Source organism: Phalacrocorax carbo, chromosome 1, assembly GCF_963921805.1.
Source record: "Phalacrocorax carbo chromosome 1, bPhaCar2.1, whole genome shotgun sequence".
Classification (NCBI taxonomy): Eukaryota; Metazoa; Chordata; class Aves; order Suliformes; family Phalacrocoracidae; genus Phalacrocorax; species Phalacrocorax carbo.
The window spans coordinates 198571363-198597376 of NC_087513.1; the positions used below are offsets into that span (position 1 = coordinate 198571363).

The window sequence follows — 26014 nt, forward strand, 5'->3', positions numbered from 1 at the left end:
GCACAAAATTTAACATGTGGAAGGATGAAAGCAACAATCAAATTTTGAAATCCTATGCTGCACAGTGAAGGAGATTAAACATAAACAGGTACGTAGCCAATGCATAATCAGTGAGAGCATTCTCACAGCAGTGTCCAATCTGTATGCTCTGCACATTTTTGAGTGTTCTGATTGCATTCAAGCGAGCTTTTATATCTAAAATAGAACATCACTTAAGGACCAGTAGGCTTGCTATTAATATACTCGCAAGTGATATACCCATTGGAAAGAAACAGAAATTATTAACAGAAAGTTTAATTTTAGTGTTATTTTCATTAATAACAGATAGGCATTGCTATTACAGCAACATCAAAAAAAGCCAGTAGTAAAAAGTCCATTCCAGATAGTCTGCCCTCACTGGAATTAATTTCATTTTTTAGAAGTCTTTGTTACTTAAGACTTCTAATGAGAAGTAAAACCATGTTACGAATAACAGGACATATTTAAGGAGTATTGATGTTTAATTTTAATTTATAGGTAAAGTAGTAATTACCTGCTTGTATTCACCAACGCAGTTCTGACAACAGAATCTTTTCTGCTGACCATCAACAGTAAGAATATTGTTTCCAGCTCCTTTACTGGGCAAATACTCCCCGCAATGCTCACAGCAATTCATTATCAAACCATTTGCCATCCTGTATCTATTGAAGCAATGGTCACTGCACAGCTTATGAGTCATATTTTTAAAGCTAACTTCATGACGAATCTAAAAAATAAGAATAAAACCCATATTTTATTACCACACAAGCATAAAGTTGCTTGAAACTACTAGACAAGTCATAAGTATAATAACCAAAACCAGATTGCACTAGCTCATTATTTAATAACAGAGATGCTTGAAATGACCATGAAATACAAAAACAGATATCAGTGTTTCTGTTGTCTCCAAAGTTCTGGAAAAACAACCTTGGACCCATTTGTTCTTGTAGCCTAGAAGCAAAGATCAGAGGGAAGGATGTAATACTTGCATATCACAGTAGAAGGTCAATTTATGCAATTTTATAAAATACTCAATTTGCAGGCTAACAACATGGCATGCGAAAACCGGCCAGACACATATGCTGTGTAAAGTAGCAGCCTGAACAAGGGTGGACCTAGTCATGGCATCGAGAGTAAATTAATACATTAATAAGAACTTAAAATAATGTATATTCTACATATCTAAAAACATTTGCATAATTTTTGCAAAATGTACAGTAAAAATAAAGTCAATAATGCTGTAAATCTTGACTTTTTTCATTAGCAATTCTTCTATGTGGGAGATCTGGGTTATAATTACAAGTTTCTACACCTGATGAAAGTGTTGACAGTAGCTACAAGATCAGCAAAAGACACTTCAAGTTTCTGAAACAAAAATCAAATATTAACCTCTGAATTCTTTCTTCCTTCAGTTGCTCTTCATTAATATTAAGCCTGCATATGTTAATAGCTCACTGTGTATGAAAATACTGAATCATATTTCAAATTTCCTTATTTTCAGTTCTCTTATTTCAGAATACAAGTTATTAATATTGTCATTACTGAGAAAGATAAAAAGAAGAAAACCAGTCAACCAGACCTCAGTTAGTTTACCACAGATAGTACATCTTGATTTATTCAAAACTCCTTTTGATGGATTCTGTTTATCTTCATAGAAGGATAAACATGATGTACTGCAAAACTCCTGGAAAGACTCACTTGAATCAACTTGAGCAACAATGGTACCTTTCATTGTTGTTATATCTCTGAAAGACAAAAAAACCTCTAGTGTGTTTGTGTATAAATACATATATGTATTTAAACAAGAACACTTTACATGTTACAAGATTCATTCTTCCTTTTAATGCTTACATTTCAAACCAAAACTGGTATACAGTTGTTAGTCACATGTCAAACACCAAGTTTAATAATGTTTTTTACAAGTACTTCAAGTACAATGCCTTCCTGTGTAAAAACCTTTTTTTTTGTTTGGATTAGATTTATTTTTTCCCATTACATAATTCTAGAACTAAGTGACAGTAATGCACCATCCAGTAACAGCTTGCCAAACTCATTTATACAAAAAATTAATTATAGCAAATTTAAAATCAGCCCCCTTTTGCAACTTTACACAAAAGCTATACTTAAGTTTCACATGAAAAATTCAGATTCATAGTAAAAGGCAAGAAATGGTCTTTATTTGTATAAAACTCCACCAATTCGCAGTATTACTCTCAGGATAGGACATGGGGAGGAGAGAAGGTTATTTTCTCATAAATATAACCAAAAAGCTTAAAACTATACACAAACTTGCCTGGAAGCTTTACAACTTCAAATTTTAAAAGTTAATTCCATCATAACTTTAAAGTTCCAAAGTACCTGAACACTTCATGCAGTTGCCCATAAAAGTGCACCAATTTAATGCATTAAACCAGACAAGTAACCAAAATAAAATTAATCTGAAAGATAACAATCCTCCTTCTAACCAAACTGACTCACACTGTTTTTCACTGAAGTTAATTATAGAATTCCTTGATCTTCAGTGTATGCTGCACACGCTGCTAACTTAACAAAGGTACACTGACAAGCATGGCAGTTTCACTCTTAATGCCAAACTATCACACACCGTAAGTTAGAAGCAGTAACGAGGAGGAGTAAACACCTCCCTCTTTGCCCTCTAAGTAAAAAAACTATTATTGACATACAGGAAATTCTATTGGGCAGAAAATTAGAACAAAAACTGATTGGGCACATCTGGATTTCTACTGACATCACAATGGATCACCAGCTGTTAAAGACATACTCCAGACACTCATACCTAGCCCTAAAACCAGGATGTGTGGAAAACATTGGAAAAATGGCTGTATGCTTCCCTAGACAGACTCCCTTGAAAAACTCGTACCACCCCTGGATATTAACACTTGCAAGCCTGCCCTCTTCCATCAAAGGGAAGTCAGCAGATTTTGGCTTGCCCTTTAGCAAGCTAGTAAGGGTTTGTGTTGGCAAGTATTACCACTGCTCCGCAAAACAAAGCCAGAGCTCCTGCCCTAAGGAGCTTACAGTTCCTGGCTGGATTCCACCAGGACTTACAAACACTATAAACTTGTATCAAAGCACATATTAAGTTCTATCAAAGGACACAAGTGTGAAGTCAAAATGAGTAACACAAGTCAATAAAAATTATAAACACTAAGGAGAAGGCTGGATATTTCCCTGTATTTTCCTGTTTATAATAATTTCAAAGGTTCAGAAGAGTTCTAGGAAAGTGGTTTACAATAAAATACCTAAGAAATCTGACTTTTCAGATGGGGTTTTACAGGTTTTTTAAGAAGTTATTGTATGCATCACTTTTTCCACTTAAAGTAATCTACATATTTAAATATAAACCTGAGCATTACCTCTGAACGTCAGACCTATGACATATCAACTGTTACCATCTATCCAACCTACATTCAAGATCTGGACTTTGCTTGAGTTCCCTTATCCTTTCACTGAGCTGCAATCTGACAATATTATGTCTGGTTTAGTGGGAAAAGAACAGAGGCAAGTACAAGCAGAGTACCTGGTTTACTACAAGCAGATAGCAAAAATTTGGCAATAAAGCTAAAAAAAGCTTAAAAAGGCTGGATAAGATTGGGCTTCACAATGAGGCCGTGCTCAGAGGAACAATTTCATGCGTATACTGCCTTCTATTTAACTGTGACTGAGTACGCAACTGCATGCTAGTGGAAAAGCAAATACCAATATCACCTCAAAAATTGTCAAAGGTGACTTCACAGAGGTTCTCTGTAATCAAATATACTAAAACTATTTTAAGTAACTCCAAAAGCTAGAAATAAACTATTCTCATAATTAAAAAATAAAGTCTCTTCATTTAGGACAGTTTTATATATAGCCTCTTACAATATACAGATAAGTATTTCCAATGGTGCAAGAGAGCACACATTTAGCCATGAATTTTCACTATTTCAGTCAGAAATAAAAAGATTAGTCTACCTTCATCTTTATATATAATACAACTAGCTGAATATGGTAGTCACCAAGTTACTTCTAAAGAAAACCATGTGTATAAACATCTATAAGCCAACAGAAAGAGTACACAGTGCTTTTAACTAGCTCTGTAGAGGCAAGGGTTGAGAGAATTTGAGCTTTTGCGTGTATTGAATGAAAGCTAAAATACGGTAAGTCTGCTATGTTTTCAGTGTACCAAGGTATGAATACACAAGGTATCAATACTTTCTATAGTTTATTTTTACTGAGTCTCAAGAAAAAGAAGGGGGGAAAAAAAGAAGAGATACTGAGATCAGTAGCCTGAACACAAGCCATTAATCCACCACACTGCACAACTGAAGTAAAACTTTTTCACTAGTTTAAATCCATGGTTGACCAAAGACCACCCTCTCCAAAACACACAATAACAAAGGCAGTTTTTACTGAAAGCCTTCTTTATTTCAGCAAGAATTCATCATTTAACCAGTGTCACTGCAGGTTGTGCTGGATTGAGGCTTTACTGAAAACATATGAATAACTGCAAGTATCTCAGTAATCAGTACACAGAAAGAAAAAGTACAACTATTCTGTACACCTAACACTACAACAGCACAATTATGGAAGACTCCTCTTTGGCAATTTTAAGTTTAGGAAGTAACAAACAATTACAAGTCAAACCTAACCAATAATTTAGAACAAGTCACTTTATGCCTGTCACTCCCTTTGTACTGCTCACTTAAGATATCTTCAGCTTCAAAAGTTGCCATAGTTGCCCCAACTATGGGGCAAGTCTAAGGCTTCTCCTCTCCCCACACTGCCAACAGTGGAAGAGCTCCCAAATTTCTTCCAGCCTCTTACAAGTATCAGTTTCTCCTCCTTTTGAAGCCTCCTGATTTTATATATACATTATCAAAATTAATGCTTTCTATACCACACACGGTCCTCGTTTTTCATATAGGACTTCAGATATAAGGAATACATCTTGTCACAGGATATATTAGAACTTGGACACCTTGTCTTTAAAAAATAAGACCCAAACGTTAATTTTTAGTATACTGGCTTTCATAGAAACAAATCTGCCATACACCGAATTCAAAAGCTGGTAGACTTTTTATTTTGTTATAGCAGCCAGTGAATTCAATATTTCCAAATAAGATTAAATTTACACTATATAAAGTACTTGTATAGTCAGATTTTATATCATTAATGGAGCAACTCTCACATGTGAGAGAATCTCTATTATTATTGGATTTAGCTGCTAATATGAAAAAAAATTTAAAAATCCCTTACTTTCTGCACATAACACAAAGCTTCTTTGGAGTGGGTTTGTGTGAGAATGATGAGAGGCAGGTAGTAGAACAAAAAAGGTGAGCTGATCCTTTTCGTTGATATGCAGTCTGTCCCTTTTGTAAAGGCTTTTTGCAGTTTGCACATGTGACTTTAACCTGTTTGGAAGGCTGCTGCTGCGCAGAAGGCTGGAAAATCTGTTTAGGAAGTGACGCTACAGGTGACAAGGAATCTACACCTGGTTGCTTCTGATTCCTAGGGAAGGAAGCTGACTGGGATATCCAAGAATCTTCAAGACAAAAAACAAACATAAGAGTGAACAGACATGTACATTTATATCTAATGATATTCACAGATATATGATCATAAAATATTTTTTCTGTTGGAACTGACAATTAACAGAAGATGATATTTTAGAAATTCAAGTTTAAAATAAAATGATGTTTGATGGTACCATTCTCCACTGTTACAAAGCTTCAGAACATGAACAAATTTCAGGATGCTCCCATCCTACAACTAGTGACAAGTTTTGCAGACCTCAATTCACTTGCACTGGGTTTGCAAACTCTCAATTTTATCTTCAGACAAACAAAAGTGCAATTACCAACTGCAATTAAAAAAGAAAAAAAGAGACCAATAGAGAACATGGAATTTCTAAACTAAGGTTTGAGATATAACCTCTGCAAATTTATAACATGAAATCTAAGATTTTCATTAGTTATTTTTTTTGAAAACTTTAACAAACATCTGTAAAAGTTCATGTGTCCGGCCTCAGTGAAAAATCCTACAGCTGGGGTTTCCCATACTAGTTTCCTAGCCCAGCCTGTAGCCAGGGAACTATACTGCAGTTAAGAGCAAGGCACAGTGGCTGCACATCTGGGTTCTGCATCTATGCCATTGATTCCTGCAAGAGTTTCCATTTCTCTCAATAACCTTTTCAATGCAATGAATACCACCTAATATGCAAACTGGCAAAGTCATGAGAGTTCCAAGTCTTCCTCAGTAGAAACCAAAGAACCTAGAAAATAATAAATCATTAAGTTCTAGCAGTACACACATCCACATCCCTGTGTTCCAGACTCGGCTAGTCTTCCATCTATATTTCTGGACAACAAACTACTATGGAACGAAGTAATCTTTGCCCAATCTTTTGTACCATAACATGCTACAGAGTAACTTGCACAACAAGAACTTAAGCAAAACTTTCTCCTTCCACAAACACAAGTTCTACTAGGTGTTGGATCTGTTTTGGAGCAGTTCTGAAGCACACAAACTAGATTCCACTCAGAGAAACAAAACTTAAGTTCCAGTCCAGAAGCACTTGAAACTCATGTACATGGACCTCTGCTCCTCTACGGGGACTTCTTTAAGACCTTTGATATGGTCCCCCACAACATTCTGGCTGCTAAACTGCAGTCATATGGATTTCATGGATAAGGAATTGGTTGGATGTTTGCATCCAAAGAATTACAGTTAACAGCTCAATGTCCAAGTGGAAACTAGTAACGAGCTGCATCCCTCAAGGGTCCATACTGGGACTGATAATATTTAATATCTCTATCAACAACACAGACAGTGGGATTAAGTACACCCTCAGCAAGTTTACGGAGAGTAAGCTGAGTGGTGCAGCCGATAAGCTAGAAGGAAGGAATGGCATTCAGAGGGACCTTGACAGGCTTAAGGAATGGGACCACATGAACCTCACGAAGCTCAAAAAGGACAAGTGCAAGGTCTTTCACCTGGGTCAGAGCAATCCTCAATATCAATACAAACTGGGGAAAGAAGGGTTTGAGAGCAGCCCTGCAGAGAAGGACTTGGGGATACTGGTGGATGAAAAATTGGACATGAGCCTGCAATGTGTGCTTGCAGCCCAGAAAGCCAACCTCATCCTGGGTTGCATTAAAAAAAAGCGTGGCCAGCAGGTGAAGGAAGGTGATCCTGCCCCTCTAACTCTACTCTCGTGAGACCCCACCTGGAATATTCTGTCCAGCTCTGGGCTCCCCAGTACAAGACAGAAATGGACCTGTTGAAGCAGGTCTAAAGGAAGGCCACAAAAAGTGACAGAAGGCTGGAACACCTCTCCTGTGAAGAAAGGCAAAGAGAGTTGGGGTTGTTCAGCCTGGGGAAGAGAAGGCTCTGGGGAGACCTTATTGCAGCCTTTCAATATAAAAAGGGGACTCATAAGAAGGATGGGGAGAGACTTTTTACCAAGACCTGTAGTGACAGGGCAACAGGCAATGGTTTTAAACTGAAAGATGGTAGGCTTAGATTGGACATGAGAAAAAAATTCTTTTATGACAAAGGTGGCAAAACACTGGAACAGGTTGCACAGAAAAGTTGCAGATGTCCCATCACTGGAATTGTTCAAGGTCATGTTGGACAGGGCTTTGAGCAACCTAATCTAGTCGAAGATGTCCCTGCCCAAACCAGGATGGTTGGACCAGATGACCATTAAAGGTCCCTACCAAACCAAACCATTTTATCAAATGTACTCCAATGCTTACTAGGGACATTACACTCTGAATTAACATGTTGGACAGAAGTTTCTCTTATGCACCAACTGCTCCCCATACAGTGGGGGCACCTAGCTGAGGGGAACAGACTAACACTGATCCAGAAGAGATCTTCCAAACCACATACAGAACCATAGAATCATTTAGGTTGGAAAAGATCTTTAAGATCGTCAAGTCCAACCACTAATGCAGGGCTGCAAAGTCCACCAATAAACCATGTCCCTAAGAACCATATCCAAAAGTCTTCTAAATACCTCCAGGGATGGTGACTCAACCACTTCCGTGGGCAGCCTCTTCCAATGCTTGACACCCTTTCGGTGAAGAAATTTTGCTTAATATCCAATCTAAACCTCCCCTGGTGCAGCTTGAGGCAGTTTGTTCTTGTCATACTGCTTGTTACCTGGGAGAAGAGACCAACACCCACCTCACTACAACCTCCTTTCAGGTAGTTGTAGAAGGTGATATAGTCTCCCCTCAGCCTCCTCTTCTCCAGACTAAGCAATGCCAGTTCCCTCAGCCGCTCCTCAGAAGACTTGTTTTCCAGACCCTTCACCAGCTTCGTTGCCCTTCTTTGGACACGCTCTAGCAACTCAATGTCTTTCTTGTAGGGAGGGGCCCAAACCTGAACACAGTACTCGAGGTGTGGCCTCACCAGTGCCGAGTACAGGGGCACAAACACTTCCCTGGTCCTGCTGGCCACACTGTTTCTGACACGAATACATATAATGTATTTGCCAGAGCCTCACTATCGATAATATTGATCTGCTATTTTTTTAACAACATGTAGATGTCAGATGTGACAAAGAAATTAGAACTAGTGGGAAAAAAAGAAGTGTCAGGAAACAAATATTTGCATCTTAAAGGCTTCAAATCCTCTATATAGGAAGCAAACATGAATGATAGGTCTTGCCCAAGATGCAAGCTAGAATGTCTTTTGGTAATGGACTAGTTCTTAGATTTGCAAAACTGCTCTGTAAATTGAAGTGTGAAGTCCTTCCACAAAGTTTCGACATTCAACAAATGCTAACTAGCAAATCTCTGAAGAAAGTTGTGGATAGCAAACTTTGTTTTCACATACCAACTTCTTGCTTCCTATTTCTGAACTATAAGCAGTGTTTTTCAATCCATGATCTTCAAATTATATAAATCAAAGCATTTTTATGATCACTTGGCATAAATTAACTAAGCAGGAGTCTCCACTTCCATTGGAAATATTTTAGAAATCTGGAAATCAAAACAGATGGAACACCACTGATCCAGAAAAGATTAACCTATCCTTAGCAATCTTGGACTGGAATTGTGTAGAATATATTAAACATATTTGAGATCAAATACTTCCTGCCATATTATCAAAGTTTCTAACAGGCAGGATTAACTTCTACTGACAAGATTATCTAGAGGAAAAGGTGGCAGGGAAAAAGAAATTTAAACTTCTATCTTGAAAACTTTTCCTTTACATCTTTTTAAGTACAAAAACCCGTAAATGATCTGCACCTACCGTGTTTCAGGCTTTTTCTTGTGTAAAAGCCGTTTCCACTATCGCTGTCTTCCCTCTTTCCTCCTCTTGCTTCTTCTTCATATGTTCTTTGTAATTTTTATAATTCCTCTCATTTGGTATTTTTCTCCTTCCCTTTTACCTGTGGCAGCCCTTCCTGCTTCCTTTTGAATCTACCAATCTTTATTTTTCACATACAAAGACCACAGCCAAAAAAATAATCCTATATAGGTAAACCTTGAAACACATCTTTCATATCCACTTGTAAACCTATTTTTTTCCTCGTTTTCATCAAGTCCAACTACTCCTGTCCTTCTGAACTCAGCCGATTTCAATACTGCTATGGTCCCAGCCTATCAGACTTCATACAGGCAAAATTCTGGTTTGTCTCTGTTAATCACACCAAAAATAAGTGTTCAGTAGTTTAAGGGAAAGCACATGTTGATTTTCTTAAGATGCACTTTTCCCAAGAAAATCAAAGGCACCACTTTAAGCTAACAAATACTTTAAGTTCTCATCCACAACTACTTGACCATCTATCATAACACAATAATCATACCTCATGTCTAAGGGATCAACTAGCAATAGTGGGAATGTTGGTTTTAAAAGACTAGGAATTCAATTTTTAAGTTATTCAATGAGATATCCAGGTTATAAAAACTTCCCAGCTTTCAACTTCAGAAGTAAATTTTTATAATCAGTTTCAAGCTTAACACAAAAACCCCACAACCTAACATCGCACTTAAAGCTTAGCTTCATACTGCTATTTCCATAATACAATATGAAAGGTATTATTACTTTTGCAAAAGGACATTCCGTAATACATTACCTAATTGAAGAACTGTGCTGCTTAAATATTTGTTGAACAACAGGTTAAAAAAATAATCCATGTGTTTTAATCAGCTTATGAGCAAGTTAAGAAATTGTGCATTATCAAGGGCCTACTGCACCTAGATTCTACCCATTTTAAGTTTTGCTTTTAAAATGATCCTTACTAGTCTGAAGTTGAACCTGTAGCGAAAACAGTAATTTGGCTTCTTCCCCCACTTCTAGCCTAACAGGGCAGCAAAGTACCAGTATATGTCAGAACTTGGAAGGTTTAAAATAGCTTATGTGAAAGCTTAAACTCTGTAGACATGCAATTCCAGAAGAACAGTCAAGGCTGCTCCATTTGACTTTTAGCAATACCTGTTTACTTGCTAAAATAGGACAATATACTGCTATTTACACAGAGATATAGAACAAAACCAGCCAATCCAAACTAATTAATATTGTATGATATAAATACATGTTATCACAGGTGACTAAATAGCAATTATAAAGCATATATAACTTCCTGCATGAATACGCGAGTTCACAAAGTAACTTGGACCCTGTTTCGTTAAGCACCAAGAATTGCTCAGTATGCAATGAATTATGACAGCTAGCTACTTACAGCTTAAGATCAGACTCTTAAATTCAGGTTTCTTGTATGTCAAATTATATTCAAATGGCAAAACCACAGATCACTACATTTTTAAGTAACTTTGATACATTGTACTAGTCAGAGAACTGCACAAAAAGGTACAAAACTTACATTGATACACTAACCTTTAGTTGTGGCAGTTAAGGGGTTACACTTAAGTCAAAGAAAGCTTTGCTTTACATATAAATACTTACATCTCAAAACACCTGAAGGTGCGACTAACTGCTAAACTGGGATAGTTTACCTACTTAACATATATCATTCAGCATATTTTATTCTAGAGCCACAGATAAGGCTGTGATGGGGATGAAGGGAACCAAGATCTTCCATACAAATTAAGCTAAAAAACTAAACAGTGCCACTGCCAAAAATATTTATTTTCAGCTTTTAAGGAAATGTTCAGAATTGCAACTTACCAGGATTATGATGAGTCACAGATTCTCCATTTTGAAATACATCTCCAGCCACGTTCATTCTACCAGGATTGAAAGGTCCTACACCAGTCTTGGTCTGTGAAGTCAAAGATGGGGTGTATGTTTGCATATTAACACCAAAATTACTTGACTGCAGTCCGTTAGATATATCTCCCAAGTTGGCATTCTGCAGTGATGTAACATGTGTAATCATTAAGTTCATGTCACGCCCTTCAGCATTTTCTAAATGACCATCACTCACAGAGCTCATAGCACCTGTTTCTAATGTAGTAACATTAGCAATCTGAATTTCAGAGTCTGGTTCTGTGGTTATACCACTATTACCTATTCCTGCATTTACCTTACTTCTCGAAAAACTGGAAGCTGAGAATTCCATATCGTTGGTTCTATTTTTACACTCTGGAAGTTTTCGTTCATTAAAACTGGAAGCATTCTTCTCTTGTCCTTGATTTGTTTCAATGTCTTCTTCATCATCAATAATAATAGTTTCACTTATACTCCCCTTTTGAGAATTTAAGTCTTTTGGAGGAGGAAGCATTTTGCAATCATTCCCTTGAAGTTCTTCATTTCTTGATGATGTAAATGCAGCGTTCCTCTGATCTGCCATCAGTGACGTAGAATTTTGTGGAGGTTGTATAGGTTCAATAAAAACTACATCATCGTCATCTTCTATAGGCGAGTTTTGAAATTTATTAGGTCTAGAAACTAAAGAACTTGGTGGACCTCCAAACGTATTTCCTACATTTGCAAGGCCTGCTGCCATGGTGGTATTCCCTAGTAGACCAGGAGTATGTTCAGACAGTTCTAATCCTCCCAGAGGACTTGTGTCCATTCCAGATGTGCTGTTTAAAGAAAAACATAAAGCAAGAAAAAAAACCACCCAACTTCAGAGGAAGACATAACTTTTCAGTAACAGTTCTTAAAAATAATTACAGAATTAGTAGTTCCAGCTTTTACTTTCTTCCTGAGATCATGTACAGAAAAAGATGATTTTCTCTATGCTCTTCTTTGAATGCCTTAACATTAGTTTACTTTCTAATCCTACACTATCATAAAAGAACTGCCATTACCAACGTTTCCCACACAACAGCTACACATGATTAGCTTAGCAATACATACATAGGAAACAGAATTTTTGTTGATATTTATTACACAATCCCGATTTCTCAGTCCCTTTCCCACTCACATATGCTTTTGCTAGACTGCAAAGCAAGACTGCAAAGCAAGTTAGACATGCAGAAAGAAATGTATACTCCTATTGAATTTTATTCCTATTAGAAATGTTACAGAGTTTCAATATCAGTAAATTTATACAATAAAAGACTGAAGTGCATATCCAAGAGCTGGGGGGGGAGGGGGGGGAGGGAGGGGAAGGCAACTTCATTTTGCCAACTCACAACTTTGACATTTGGCTGATTTTCCCCCAACCCCACAATGCCAAAGCTCCTCAGGTGGCCCCAGTACAAGTGGAACACAGAAGTATGCAAGAGAGATATGGAACTACTCCATGTGACGAGAACAGATACATTATTGGGCAGCAGAAGATGCACAGCAACCTCTCATTTCTGGCCACTACCAAAGGCAGCGCATTTTAGGTCCTGACTTACTACCTCATGTTCCATTGCAGCTGACAACAACTTTATATCTTTTCTTTTTTCACAGCAAGCAATGCTTCTTCAGGCTCCTGCCCAACAGCTACTTTCCCAGGGGGGTTGTTTCCTTTTAGTAATTTTTCAGTTTGGGGAATCTGTTGTTTACAATTCTTAATTCCACCATGAATTAAAAAATTATAAAAGGCAACCTGGATATATGATTTCTGTACCTGTAATTCCAAACCACTATCTAATTGGTGCTAAATGACCCAAGATTTCTCTAAAAGCATCTGTACTAAAAATCAGTACGCTAAATTGATCTTGATACACACAACAAGAAAAATACATACATAATTATGTGATCATTTGGTATGCCTTGGAGTATACACTAATGTGTGACATCACTGAGCTTTTGTGAAAGGCTAGAGGTAGTTATCTGTGCTTTTTAGAAATCCTTTATAGAGGAAGGTAAACAGAGGAAGTAGAAATATCCCGCTCATCAATACTTACCCATCCAGAAATCCACTGCAATCTGTTTACCTTAATAAGTCGCTCCAAGAGCTTTTATTTTCTTTCCTGTGGTAACCTGCTGTTCTTGTATCAACCCGCTGCCCTCCACAGAAGCAGTGTGCTCTGAAACAGGGTTTAAACAAACATTAGATAGCCAAAACAGTCTCTTAATCTCAAACCTCTTCTACCAACTATGTTCATTAAACTGATTTCTTTCTAAATCTACAGTTTAAATTCAAACCTGACTTTTAGCACCATCAACCTACAACACTAGAGAGAGTATGTCAGCCTATACCATCGCTGCTGTAAGTAAAGCAGCAACAGTACTGTTTATTCTAGATTTTCCACTCTGTCACAACACATTTCCAGAATCCTTTGTTTGATGCTTTATAGGTAGATGGAAAAAAATACAATGTTTGGTAAGAGACAGACACACATAACTATAATTAAGTAATCAGACACTAGAATTAAGTAGTATATCTGTAACAGAATATTAATGAAATAAATGGCTCAAGTAAATTGAACCAGAGAAAAGAAACCTTAGCAGTTATACTTCTTTGCTTTTCATCATTTCACCTCCTTGATACTTGTAGCAGAATATACTACGCTAAATTAAGATACAGCAAAAGAAGAATTACAGAACATACATTACAAAATCAAGCTTAAAATTAAATATAAACCTTACATTGCTAAAAATTTTCAAATTGTATATATGCACGGCAGTGATAGCACAGGTTCAGACATCCATAGCTTATATTAACAAATGTGATCATTCACAACACACTGACAAGATGAAGCCTGTATTTACTACTCAGTTTTATAACAGTCATTAGGTTTCCCACACTCGGCAGCATTTTTTAAATAGAGAGCATCAACTTGTGTTGATCCTGTTTGAGGACAGCCCTTAAAATCACCAGACAAGACTGTAAAGAAGAATAAAGCTCCAATAGTCTTCTATGCATTTACAACATTATTCAAGCCCTCTTGACCATTAACTGAGCAGGAGTCGGACACCAAACAGCAAAGCTGTGAACCAGATTAATCCTTGAAGAGAGGCGACCACCTTTTAATTCCTTCATATGTTAGCCTTACAGCCTAATGCCATTATGTAATAGTATTTGAACTGGAATAAAGGTAACATTCTACTGGAATGAAAGAGGTTTTCTTAAAAAAAAAAAAATTATCATCAATGCAGTTGGCTTGTACCTCCCTGGAAATCAGTCAGTTACAGTGAAAATTAATTTAATCCAACATCCTCTTCTACCTATCTTATTTTACCCTCTAGGGCTGAGTAAGTCAAAGCTAATTTCCCTACATCTCAGCTTTTGCTGAAAAGAATTCATTCAGTTAACTGATTCTTAAAGGTTTCCCAGGTTTTTTCCATGTATTTTCTTTCTCTACAAGGACAAAAGCATCACAAGTACATAAAGCTTTTAATAAAGTTTTAAATATACCTGAACAGATGGGAGCAAAGAAGAAATGAGACTATGCCAAGACTATACCTCAGGCCTGACTCAAGCCTTTACTATTCTTATTTTTACAGATCCTTAATAGAAAGACAGGCTTGGGCTGTATTACATGAACATAATATGTAGCAAAGGTAAGACCCTAAACATGTATTTTTGCCTAAATGTATTTATTTTTTCCACAAAGGCTCCTAAAAGGTTTTAGTGACCTGTACTATTAGGTATGACATAAAAATAAGAGAAGTTTGTGCACTTAACTGTTACTGCATAGTCATAAAAATCTGCATATATTTCCTCACAAATACCAGCTCCTACCTCTGCAAGACTCAGCAACAAAACTACCACAAAAAAAATCAGAATTTTTTTTCCCCAAAATTTGCAAAATGAGGTAGCTTGTTTTCTAAAAATGCTAGTACCAAGGAGAAACACAAAAACGAGAGAGGCAATGTCACAGTCAGTATCTCTAAATGAACAACTACCAAAAAACGAATGATCTGCAAAGTGAAAAAAAAACAAGTTTAGAATACAAAGCTAGGAAAAACCTCACACCTCACAACCGGTAACAGCGAAAGATACTTAACAATAGAAATACAATTGCTAGAAACCTGTAAGATTGATTAGACTGATCACTGGATAAACTGTTGAGGCTGAAAAAACCCAACAAAACACAAACTGGTGAGACCTAGTCTGCAGAAAATGCTTGTTCAACACTGCTGCAGAATTAGCTCACAGCTTTGTGGTAGCACGCTGGCACCAAAATCACAGATGGATGGAAAGACGCACTACCAATATACAACAGTCTTTCCTGAACGAGGCTTTGTGTGTCCTCCTTTTGAGTTAGGCTACATCACTCATCTATAAAAGTCTTCATGATCAAATGAATTACAATCCCATAGCTACATTTAAGGCTTAATTGCTGGAAGAGTGAAAAGGCAAAACGCAGGCACTTCTCTGGGAGGATGGCAAATACTACAGCTTTTAAAACAGCCGGCTAGGTAATGCTTCACAGGCCAAGTCTCAACTCCATAGTTTCATGATAAAACACAGTTTTAAATTTGTTATGAATTACAGAAATTGGGGTGGAATGTGTGCCTACCTAAAGAAAAAAAGAGAGAAGGCTTTAATGAGTGCCATTAATAACAACTGAGATGAAGGTGACAGAAGAGCACAGTCATGGTTATGTACAGTTGGAGCAAAGTCACAAAAATCAAATGGAGTCACTGAAATCCAGCCAAAACTACACTTCCACCAACACAGGGCACTTGAAACAGACATCCAAAGTAGGAACAGCATGTGCAAGTGCTTCCATATGACGACTAGAAGCTGAAAAATAAAAAGAGAACTTCAGAGACTGTTTTGAACATGTCTCAGTTATGTATTATCTCAAAAATTGAATGGACGAACAAAATTCAGTAGACTATTATACTAAGTTACAAACATAGCAACAAGAACAGTGTGAGTGATTTGTCCCGGAAAGAAAAACTACTTTCTGCTAGGAAAGCACAGTATCCTAACTAAATTATTTACCTCAACAGGTACTGTACTACATTTAAATTCCACAGGCAAACTAGAAGAAACTGCGTATTAATGTTATACTATCTATCACTTCCACTCAACGGTGACAGCACATGCAAGATAAGGGGAACAAGAGAGACTGCAAAGTAATAACTGAAGACTTGAACTACTGTTGTGCAGACTAGGGGAAGAAGGCAGAACAAAAATTTTAAAAAACCCAAAATCCCGAAACAACCCCACCACTGAATGATGGAGACAAATTCTTACAACACAGCCAGCTGCATCCAGCTAGAAGGAGGAAAAAATACTCCTGATGTAATTCTGAGCCACGCAACATAGTTCAAGATCTAATTATACTGATAGCACCCCAGAAGAACATATTTAAACTCCCAGGGGAGAAAGACAACAACAATCATCACTTCCACATTTGACTTCAAAAAGGAGAACAACATAAGTGTGAGAAACCCAGTTAAAAGAATATGAAATGGAGCAACTAGAAAACAAAAAGCTCGAGAGCATTAAGGCCATTTAAAAACTTACCACATTAAGTGTACAACCAATCTACAAAGACCCCAAAAAACCATGAAGACTACTATCAGAAAGTCTCTGAGCTAAAAAGATGCTGGAATTCTACAAGGGGGAAGCTTCATATACATTTGCCCTATTCTTTACCTTTTGCTATGCATGGTTGAAGACTCAGAGCTACGTCAGAGCAAATGTTTGTCTAAAATGCCAATTTTTGCCAATTGTACAAACAGTAAAATTTTCCTAAAGAAAAATATTAGCCAAGAATCCTGAACCACAGCAGAAAACACAGAATAAAGTCTGTGCATTGATGGTCAGTAAAGAAAAGATCAGGGAAGACCACATCTAAGCTCTCTTTCTACAGGTCAAGTCAGAGTAAAAAATGTCATATCAAAGTGCTAATAGAGGAGTATTTTAGAACAAATCACTAGGGCCACATGGCATTCACTTCAGATCTCTGAAGACAGCATTTTTATATTTCGGTATCTGTCACCAATTACTTAAACAGAAGGTGATAACAATTACCCAAAGAATTACAGACTACGGTCCTATCTCCATCACTAAACAGACTGATAAACACTACAGCTGAATAAATACACAAAAAATGAAATATAATATATGGGGAAAGAATTAACATAGATTTCACAAAGAAAAAGCAGTGCCTTGCAGGACCACTGGAGAGATCTTTTGAAGAGTTCATATACTTGTTGACCAACCCTGATTAAACTGGTATACAGCACGTAAGACTTCCAAAACGCACATGCATTCCTCACTGAAGACTGCAGTAGAAATTATCTATAATAAAGATTTGAGAAAGGGTTCTCTGGGGATTTGTAATTATTTAGAGAAAAAAAAAAAAAAACACGGGCTGTTTGCTGTTATCACAATAAAGAGAAGTTACCAGACGGCTTCCAAGATAAAACGATGTAGGTCAACATAGATATAGCAACCATAAGAAACAGTGACTACCAAAGCAATAGTTTCCTAATCATACAAATTATTCACAGCAGCTGAAAACAGAAACTGGTTGTAAAGAACTACAGATGGATATCACAGTGCTCTATGCTCAGACAGTATGATTAGGTATGATAGGCAAACTCACTAGTGATAAATGCAAGGTAATGAACAGGTAATGAAAAGGGTAACTACCTACACAGTAATTCCTCTGAAGTGGAAGTCTAAGATGCAAGTTAAAACTCTTCCACTCTTTGCAACCAAAGCTACTCAATCATCAATGACAAAAGAGGAAAAACAATATAAAAGATGAAGAATCAAGAACAAATCACATATATAGTGACACATTTGTCAGTATATAAGCAAGATGCTGGTGAACTCTGGTTTTTAAATCAAGAAATGTTCGGGTCACCCCCTTTTCAGAGAAGGGAAAAAATTGATCAGTTACATGAACAATTTATATTAAAGGAAGTCTTCTCGTGGAAGAGACAACTCAAGGAAGATGATAAATCTGCAAGAAAAAAAGCCCAACAGATGATAAAGACCTATACCCAGTGTCTTGCAACACACAAAAAAAGGCGCCCAATGAAATACTTAAGTAGCTTTAATAATCTATTATGCAGGATAACATTTTCTTGCCTTCTTAACTGTGAGCGTCACTGCTGTAGAAAGCTAGAGAGGCCAGAAATGCAAACAGTTCAAAGAGGGATTGAGCAAACATGAAAATAAATACACTGTTGACTGTTAAACACAGTGGTCCAAAGGCAACTTTACAAAAGCCCTTAGCTAGCCAGCTGCTGAAAACCAGAATACACCTGCAGAAAAGTCATGCTGTAACTGCCAAGTTTCATCACTGTTGCAAACAATTTACTGCATTGTCTACTAAACTAGTACAGCAATTAATCTAACCTAGTAGAGGAATAATATTCTTACATGAAGGAGAAATGTCACTAGCCTCATGGAAGTGTGCTGGTTTTGGCTGGGATAGAGTTAATTTTCTTCACCATAGCTAATATAGTGCTGTGTTTTGGAATTGGTATGAGAATAGTACTGATGGCACACTGCTGTTTTAGTTGTTAAGTAGCAGCTAAGTGTCCCTAAGTAGTGCCTATACAAGTCAAAGATTCTTTCAGCTTCCCATGCTCAGCTAGGGGCACAAAAAGCCAGGAGGGCAGGGGGCACAGCCAAGGCAGCTGATCCAAACTGACCAAAGGGATACTCCATACCATACAACGTCATGCTCAGCATATAAAGCCAGTGGAAGAAGAAAGAAGGGGGGGCACATTTGAAGCAATGGCGTTTTTCTTCCCAAGTAACCATTATGTGTGATGGAGCCCTGCTTTCCTGGATGGCTGAACACCTGCCTGCCCATGGGAAGCAATGAAGGAATTCCTTGTTTGTTTTGCTCACATGCGCAGCTCTTGCTTTTCCTTTTCCTTACATTACTGTTATTATTATTATTATTGTTTTGCTTTACCTATTAAAATGTCTTTATCTGAACCCACGTGTTTCCTCTCTTGTACCCTTCTGATTCTCTCCCCCATCCCACCAGAGGGGAGTGAGTGAGCAGCTGTGTGCAGCTTAGTTGCTGGCTGGGGCTAAACCACGACAGGAAGCTTTATCCACTTACCCAGAATCTCAATTTTAGCCCATGGCTGTAAGTCTGACTTCATTTGGGGGATGGGTGTCAACATTTAGGCAAAATAATCAGGGAAGAGACTAATCTGAACATGTCTCAATGTTCTGTGCAGCTATACGGTTCTAATGATCAGTTCCTCACCATGACATTTCTTTGACCACAACATCATTTAATTCCTTAACTCAGCTACTTCCAAGATTTCTTATCTTTCCTTATTACAGGAAGTAACTTTTAAATCATTTGACTTTTCATATGTCCGATGATCAAAACCTCAGTCTATTGTAAAGACTGTATGCAGCTATCAAGAAGCTCCTTCTCAAGTTAGCTTAACAGTATGCTGTAACTGCTTGCTACAACTCAGGAACGTTCATTCCCTACACAACCAGATGCAACCTACATACCATGACTTTCTTGGGATATGAACCACCAACTGAACTCCAGTGGCTGACTAAAAGTATTCCACAGTTCACCCCAAAAGCAAAGCAAACCACCCCAATTAAAATCTTCTTTAAGTAGCTGTTTTACACTGCAATTGAGGCAATCTAACAGCCCAACTATAGCCACTTGTAAGGACTGAAAAACGCTAGAAAAGCAGAAGTAATAGAACATTTTTTAATGGGTTGCAATTTAAGCCAGCTTTAAATCTGAATGCTGCTACTGCAGTCCAGTCTCTGTCTGGGTAGTGAATATTACATACTGTGTATGGACAGACAACTACCTATGCGAGCAGAACTCCATGTTAGAAAAAAAGGAGATGCAGGGCTCTTCTGGGTCATCAAATATAAAACTTACCACAGGCGATCAGCAATCACACAGTACAAGCATTTTTGTTAAACATTCTTACTATAAACATTCAGCATTTTTGGTCTGGTGGGTGGGTTTTTTGTTCTGGTTTGGGGTTTTTTCCCCCTCCTTATATCCTTCCTGAGGGATACCTAATCATCAACCCTAGCATTTTATGCTCACATATGCCTCACCTATGTGGTGGTTCTGATTTACTGTCAGCTTTTACATCTCTGACTTTAACAATAATTTTAACACTTCTGAAAGTCCACCAGCTCATTTTGTTATGCTATCAGGTGGCACAGCTGTTTCTGCAAACACACACATAACCTGACAAAAGTTGATCCAACTCACAGAGACTTTCCTGCTGGAGTCCTTTCCAGCCAGATCAGTTCCCCAAAACAAAAATCTCTGTACAACACTAACAGCTGTGCCTGAACATAGCAAGGTTGGCACCACAGCTCTGAACTTCAGTGTAGAGATCATTTTAGCAGACAGGAGAGTAGTGACAAGCCAATATCACAGACTGAACTGCACTACCCTGACAGCAAATACTGTCTGAAACACTCCAAAATGCATGTGCTAACTGACAACAAAGCAAGCAGCAACAGACTGAACATTAACACACATGTATATCCACTGGTCACAATCAGTAGTGAATCTCAAACTTCAAGACTTTAAACAACCTAACGTACTACATTAAGGCCACAGTGACACAACTACGCAAGCAGTCAACCAGCCTCACACACAAATCATGCTAGTGAATTCATCAGATACTTGCATACTTAGGGCTAAACTTGTGCAAGTATTCACAACACCAAAGTTGAAAGACCCCTGTTTTAGGGGTCAGTCTTGAAATATTATATAAGTTAATTACAAATATTAACCTAAAAGTCTTAATAACATTTAACACTAATGCATCAATGTATTTATATTGCTGTTTTTCAGAACACAGGTAAGAGCTTTTCAGGAACAGGACACTAAGTTAAGCCCACAAATCTAATCTATCCATTGCCTGAGAACCATTATTACAAAAGCCTGATATCTCATTAATCTGGCCTGGAGACACTACTCTAGAATTTATTTTTCCAGTAGGTTTGGAGTCAAATTTTATTCTTTCCCCAGATTTTCAAAGCAGTTTATGGATTGGAGAAATTAGCTTACTAAAAGTCATAATGTAACATCCAAAATGTGTTTGTCACACAGATTTCAGGAAATTTAAGAGAAAAACATATGCACACAAATCCAGCAGACAGCAACTAAGAACAGTAAAAAGGCCAGATCTATGTAGTGAAAGAAGTATTTTGAAGCAGTTGAGTCAGTAAGTTTTGGTTTTATTCAAAAGAGAAACTATTTACACACAAAGTAAAGCTTACTGAAAACATGCAAACTTTGGTCTTCCCTGAGCATCTTAATTGCACTGCAGCCACCAGTGTTACATATGAACGCTTGCATCTGTTTTCCAGCTGATGTTTCCAGGAATATCTGAATACCTTGGTTGAATACAGCCTTTTCCTTGGCTCTTCTTACTCAACCAGTGCTGAGAATTGCTCCCCTGTACACATGAACAGAATCAAAATTCAGGGTCAATCTTATACTCAATTCTATTCAGGGTCAATCTTGATTGCAGGCGTATCCACACCAAGCACCTACCATTTTTAAGATTACTCGTAGGGGAATAAGCAGCACTTGGCATAATTCATGGCAAATCAAAATCATAATGTTGACTAACTATGCCTAAGTTTTAGGGCAGCCATACTGACATGTATTCCTGCCCTTATACACACACTTTCAATGTATTTCACAGCTGTTTAATCATGAAAAGGTGCCGATCAGCAAGAACCAAGCACCACTACTAGCCTTAAAAGCCATTATGTGTAATGTGGAAGACAGTAAATTTTCTCTCTCTACTACTCAAGCAGTAACATGCTGCTTAAGGATATCCTTTATTATAAACAGTACAGAAAGGTGAAACAAGACAAAGAACCAAAGGCCCCACAGAAGTTCTATCTAAATGCTTAGCTATTACTTATATCCAAATACATATCTATTTCCAGGAAAGTAGGTAACACTAGACCATAGCAACAGACTTGAAAGATGACCTAAGAGGAAAGGGAGCAGTACAGAACAGTAGAGACACACTATGCTAAAGACATGAAAATAGGAAAAGGGCAAGTAAAACACTGAGAAATAAATAGAAAGTGGCTTGAATACAGCAGGCAAAGAGGCCAAATTGTAATTTCACATATCCTAAGTTTAAAAGATATAACACTTAGTAGGAGAAAAATACATAATGAATGGCTAGATCAGAAACAGACCCAAGAATAGTAATATTATTTAGATGTCTGGACTGGGCAATAGCATACAGGCCACTGGTAAATGTCAGTGGGTCACAGCACACGTTTTAAGAACATGCCTTACTCTTGCTCCACAGGGACCAATGAAGATTAATTGAGAATACAAATCTATGAAGTCCCTAACTTTTGCTAGCATTCCAAAAATTCAATTGAGATAGTAATACACAAAATGTATAGTCCCTTTAAAACTGCATTTAATTATTACAGGTTCTGGGAAGCAGGGTTGGAAGTACTCTGTTAACAGAGGTATTAAAGCAAATGCTACAAATTTAGTATAGATACTTACGAGAAAAGGCTCTGTAACTAAGCAAATATTGTATTTGTCTTTCATAAGAGGTACAGTGGCATTTGCTATACTTTAGATACAACTGTATCATGATTATAGTAACTATACTAATCTGTAAGTACCTAATACACACAAATAGCATGCAATCCCTCAAATTTGTAAAGTCACAAGAAATTGGGGTATAGCTAATCATGTATAAACCAATCAGATTTAAAAAAAAAACCACACACACACAAAACACGGAGACAGGAAAGAAGAGATCTCAAGTGCAAGAGGATGAGATCTAGTAGATCTAATGCATCCTGTAGAACTACATGTTCAGAAACAGACCAATTTATTAACTACAGTAATGCTGATTCTGGAAAGAAGTTAACCTTCCCTGTAAAATACTTTCCCCCCCCAAGCAGTTCATTTAAGGTAACTTTAAGAAGCAGTTTTTAAACAGCATTTCATGCATTTACATTTTATTAATAATTTTACCCAAACAGCACAAATTCTTATTTTTGTGTTGGGGGGGGACGGGACGAACGGGGGGACGATGTGTTCAGATTAACTTATAGAAAAGCACAGCATATCAATGAAAAGCATCTTCCTGGTCAGTAAATGACAGCAGACTTAGCTTAGCCACTGCAAGTTTAATAGAATAGCTAGTGGTAGAAGAGACCTCTGTATATCACCTTATCAAACCCACCCCAGCTCAGAGCAGTGACAGATTAGAAATGAGATCCATGTGGAAGTTAAGTCAGGTTGTTAGGGTCATAGCCAGAGTTTCAAATATCTGTACGGATACAGATTTCCCAGCTTCTCTGGACACCCTCATCTAGTGTTTGATTATCTCAGCTATGCAGAATTTCCCTTGGTGCAACTTATGCCCATTACCTGCCATCCTATCAATGTGTATCTCTGAGAAGTGCCTGGCTTCGTTTTCTCTAATATTTCCCATTTATTAGTTGCAGACAGCAGAAGCATGTCTCTCCAGCCTTCTCTTTAGACTAAACGCACCCATCCCTCTCAGCTTTTCCTTCTTTTTTTACGTGTTCCAGCCCTCTAAGCTGGTAGCCCTCCACTGGGCTCGCTCCAGCATATCAGTGTCTTTATTACAACAGGGTCTACCCAAAACTGGACTAAACACTGTAGATGTGGTCTCCAAAATATCAAACAGCAGGGAACAATCACTTCTCTCAAACTGCTGGCTACAGTCTTGCTTAATTCAGGCTAGTATACTATTTGCATTCATCCCTGCAAGAGCACATTATTCGTGTTCAACTTGCCATCCACCAGGACTACCCAAAGCAGTCTTCTATCAGCGCCCAGCCTATACTATTCCCATACATTCTGGAAATGAACATGCTTTACTAATTGTTAACAAGGACTACTAATGCTAGTCTTCATTACTGCTTCCTCTTGTTTGGTTGAGGTGTTTTAAATTTGTATTTTAAACTAGTATGCAGTCTACATTTGTATACATACAGCTCATGGAACAAGTCTCTGCGTGGGTAACTGGTAGCCGCTATGCCTATTGGCGCTCCTATTTTCTCAGTGCCTGATTGCACAAATCTTTTTTTAACTTATGCTTTTAAAGTCCTTTCTTTTTACTTTTGCATGTTTAAAAAGAGGAAAAACTGTCATGCCATAGTTCATAAGTGAACAAGAAGTTTGTAGACAGACCATTTTTCTTGCCTTTAACAATAACATCAGCTGGTAGTCTCAGACACATTTTTCATCTCTGAGAAATACCCAACTATCGGCCAACAACCTAGTATTTTTGGCCCAGTATGGACAAATGTCTGTAACACAATTTACCTGCAGTGATTAGCAGTCAATTAATCTAGTAATTTAGGACAAGAAAAAAATGGATTTAAGAGAGTACATTAATACTATGCTACATACAGGAGAGAAACCCACATAGACTATGACCAAGTAAACAGCCAATGAAGCTACAGTATAACAAAGGAAAGAAAATATTAACATCATAAACGACATAAAGAAGGGGAAGAAAAGAAAAAATAACCACAGAACAGTTCCTGTTCTATGCTGAGGTAAGGCTGACAGGAAATGGGATCCAGAATGGATATGGTCAGTAAGGCAAGTATGATAGGTTTTCACAGCTGCACTCGCACGCTGGCTGCAAGCTACAGTATGCAATCAAGACTCCCGTTTATCAAACTAGTTTTAAGAAGAAAAAGGTAGCTTTATTTTTAAACAACTAGATGCATATCGTATTTGCTAAGGCTGCAGCAGTTCCACAACAAAAAAACACATCCAGCCTAGGACAGGACTACTGTGGTTTTGAATTCCCACTCCTCTCTCCCACCTTCATCAGCACAACTCTTTCTCCCTTTCTCACTGGCTGTTCACGGGTCCCAACAGCCAGTCTGCCATGGAAGCTAACGTGCTAGAAAGCTGAAATACAAAAAACAGAGCAAACAACCAACACCTACACAGCTCCCCCCCAAAAATTCATTGTGGTGATTCATGGAGCTAAACTGACTCCCAAAAAAAGAAACAGAACAGGCCAGTGTTGGTACAAAGAGAAGACAATGACAACCCTAAATTCAGCTGGCTTAAGTGGTCATGCATGCAAGTATATATGCTTATTTGAATTTAACCCCAGGAAAAATATACTGTATACCATTTGTTCTAAGCCAGTATTTTGTCTTTCAAGTCCAAATCTGCAACTGGAATAAAGACCTGCAGAACATAATGTGTAAACCAAAACCATTTAACTTTGCTAGTGGGGAGCTTTTCAAATCCTCTTTAAACTTTTGCCCAAGAAGAAAGCAACGCCTCAATAAGTTGTTCCAAGTCTTAGGTATCTTACCTGTTTGAAAGGCTACACACTGTTCCCTGTCTGAATTTGTATTACTTAGGCAATAACCAGCACTCAGAAATTAAGCCTTTAACCTGGGGGGGAAGGGGCGGGGGGGGACAGGAAAAGCACCCTGTTATCTAACATGTTATTGGGCACATAGTCTCTCCTAGACCAGGATTAAGTGACACCCTAATCTATTCTCTTATTTGAGGAATAGGCAGAGTTTCTAAAGTCTGCTAATAGAAAGCATGTTTCCTACTCCTCCTTAAATCATTCTTGTAGATCTTCTCCAAATTCCTTAATTCTTTTTGATTATTAAAAAATGCTGGACTTAGTTCAGATCATAATTGCTGTACTATGCACAATATCAGTCAGACCATCTCAGTATTTCTAT

At 37.6% G+C, this 26014-nt stretch overlaps 1 protein-coding gene across 16 annotated transcripts in view; it reads right to left on the minus strand.

Annotated features, from left to right (window-relative positions):
* The window catches only part of ZMYM2 (zinc finger MYM-type containing 2), a 90819-nt gene that overhangs the window by 56436 nt on the left and 8369 nt on the right, over positions 1–26014 (minus strand). For 6 of the 16 annotated variants that reach the window (XM_064441204.1, XM_064441214.1, XM_064441209.1 and 3 more), the window contains 5 exons: positions 13284–13406; positions 11164–12023; positions 5278–5563; positions 1598–1763; positions 533–745 (listed from right to left, as the gene is read on the minus strand). In XM_064441204.1, coding sequence (XP_064297274.1) covers positions 533–745; positions 1598–1763; positions 5278–5563; positions 11164–12013 — 1515 coding nt within the window. In that variant the 5' untranslated portion in view covers positions 12014–12023; positions 13284–13406. Of the gene's footprint in view, positions 1–532; positions 746–1597; positions 1764–5277; positions 5564–11163; positions 12024–13283; positions 13407–21541; positions 21721–26014 lie in introns of all 16 variants that reach the window. The other 10 variants (XM_064441207.1, XM_064441215.1, XM_064441211.1 and 7 more) reach the window with 4 other exon arrangements.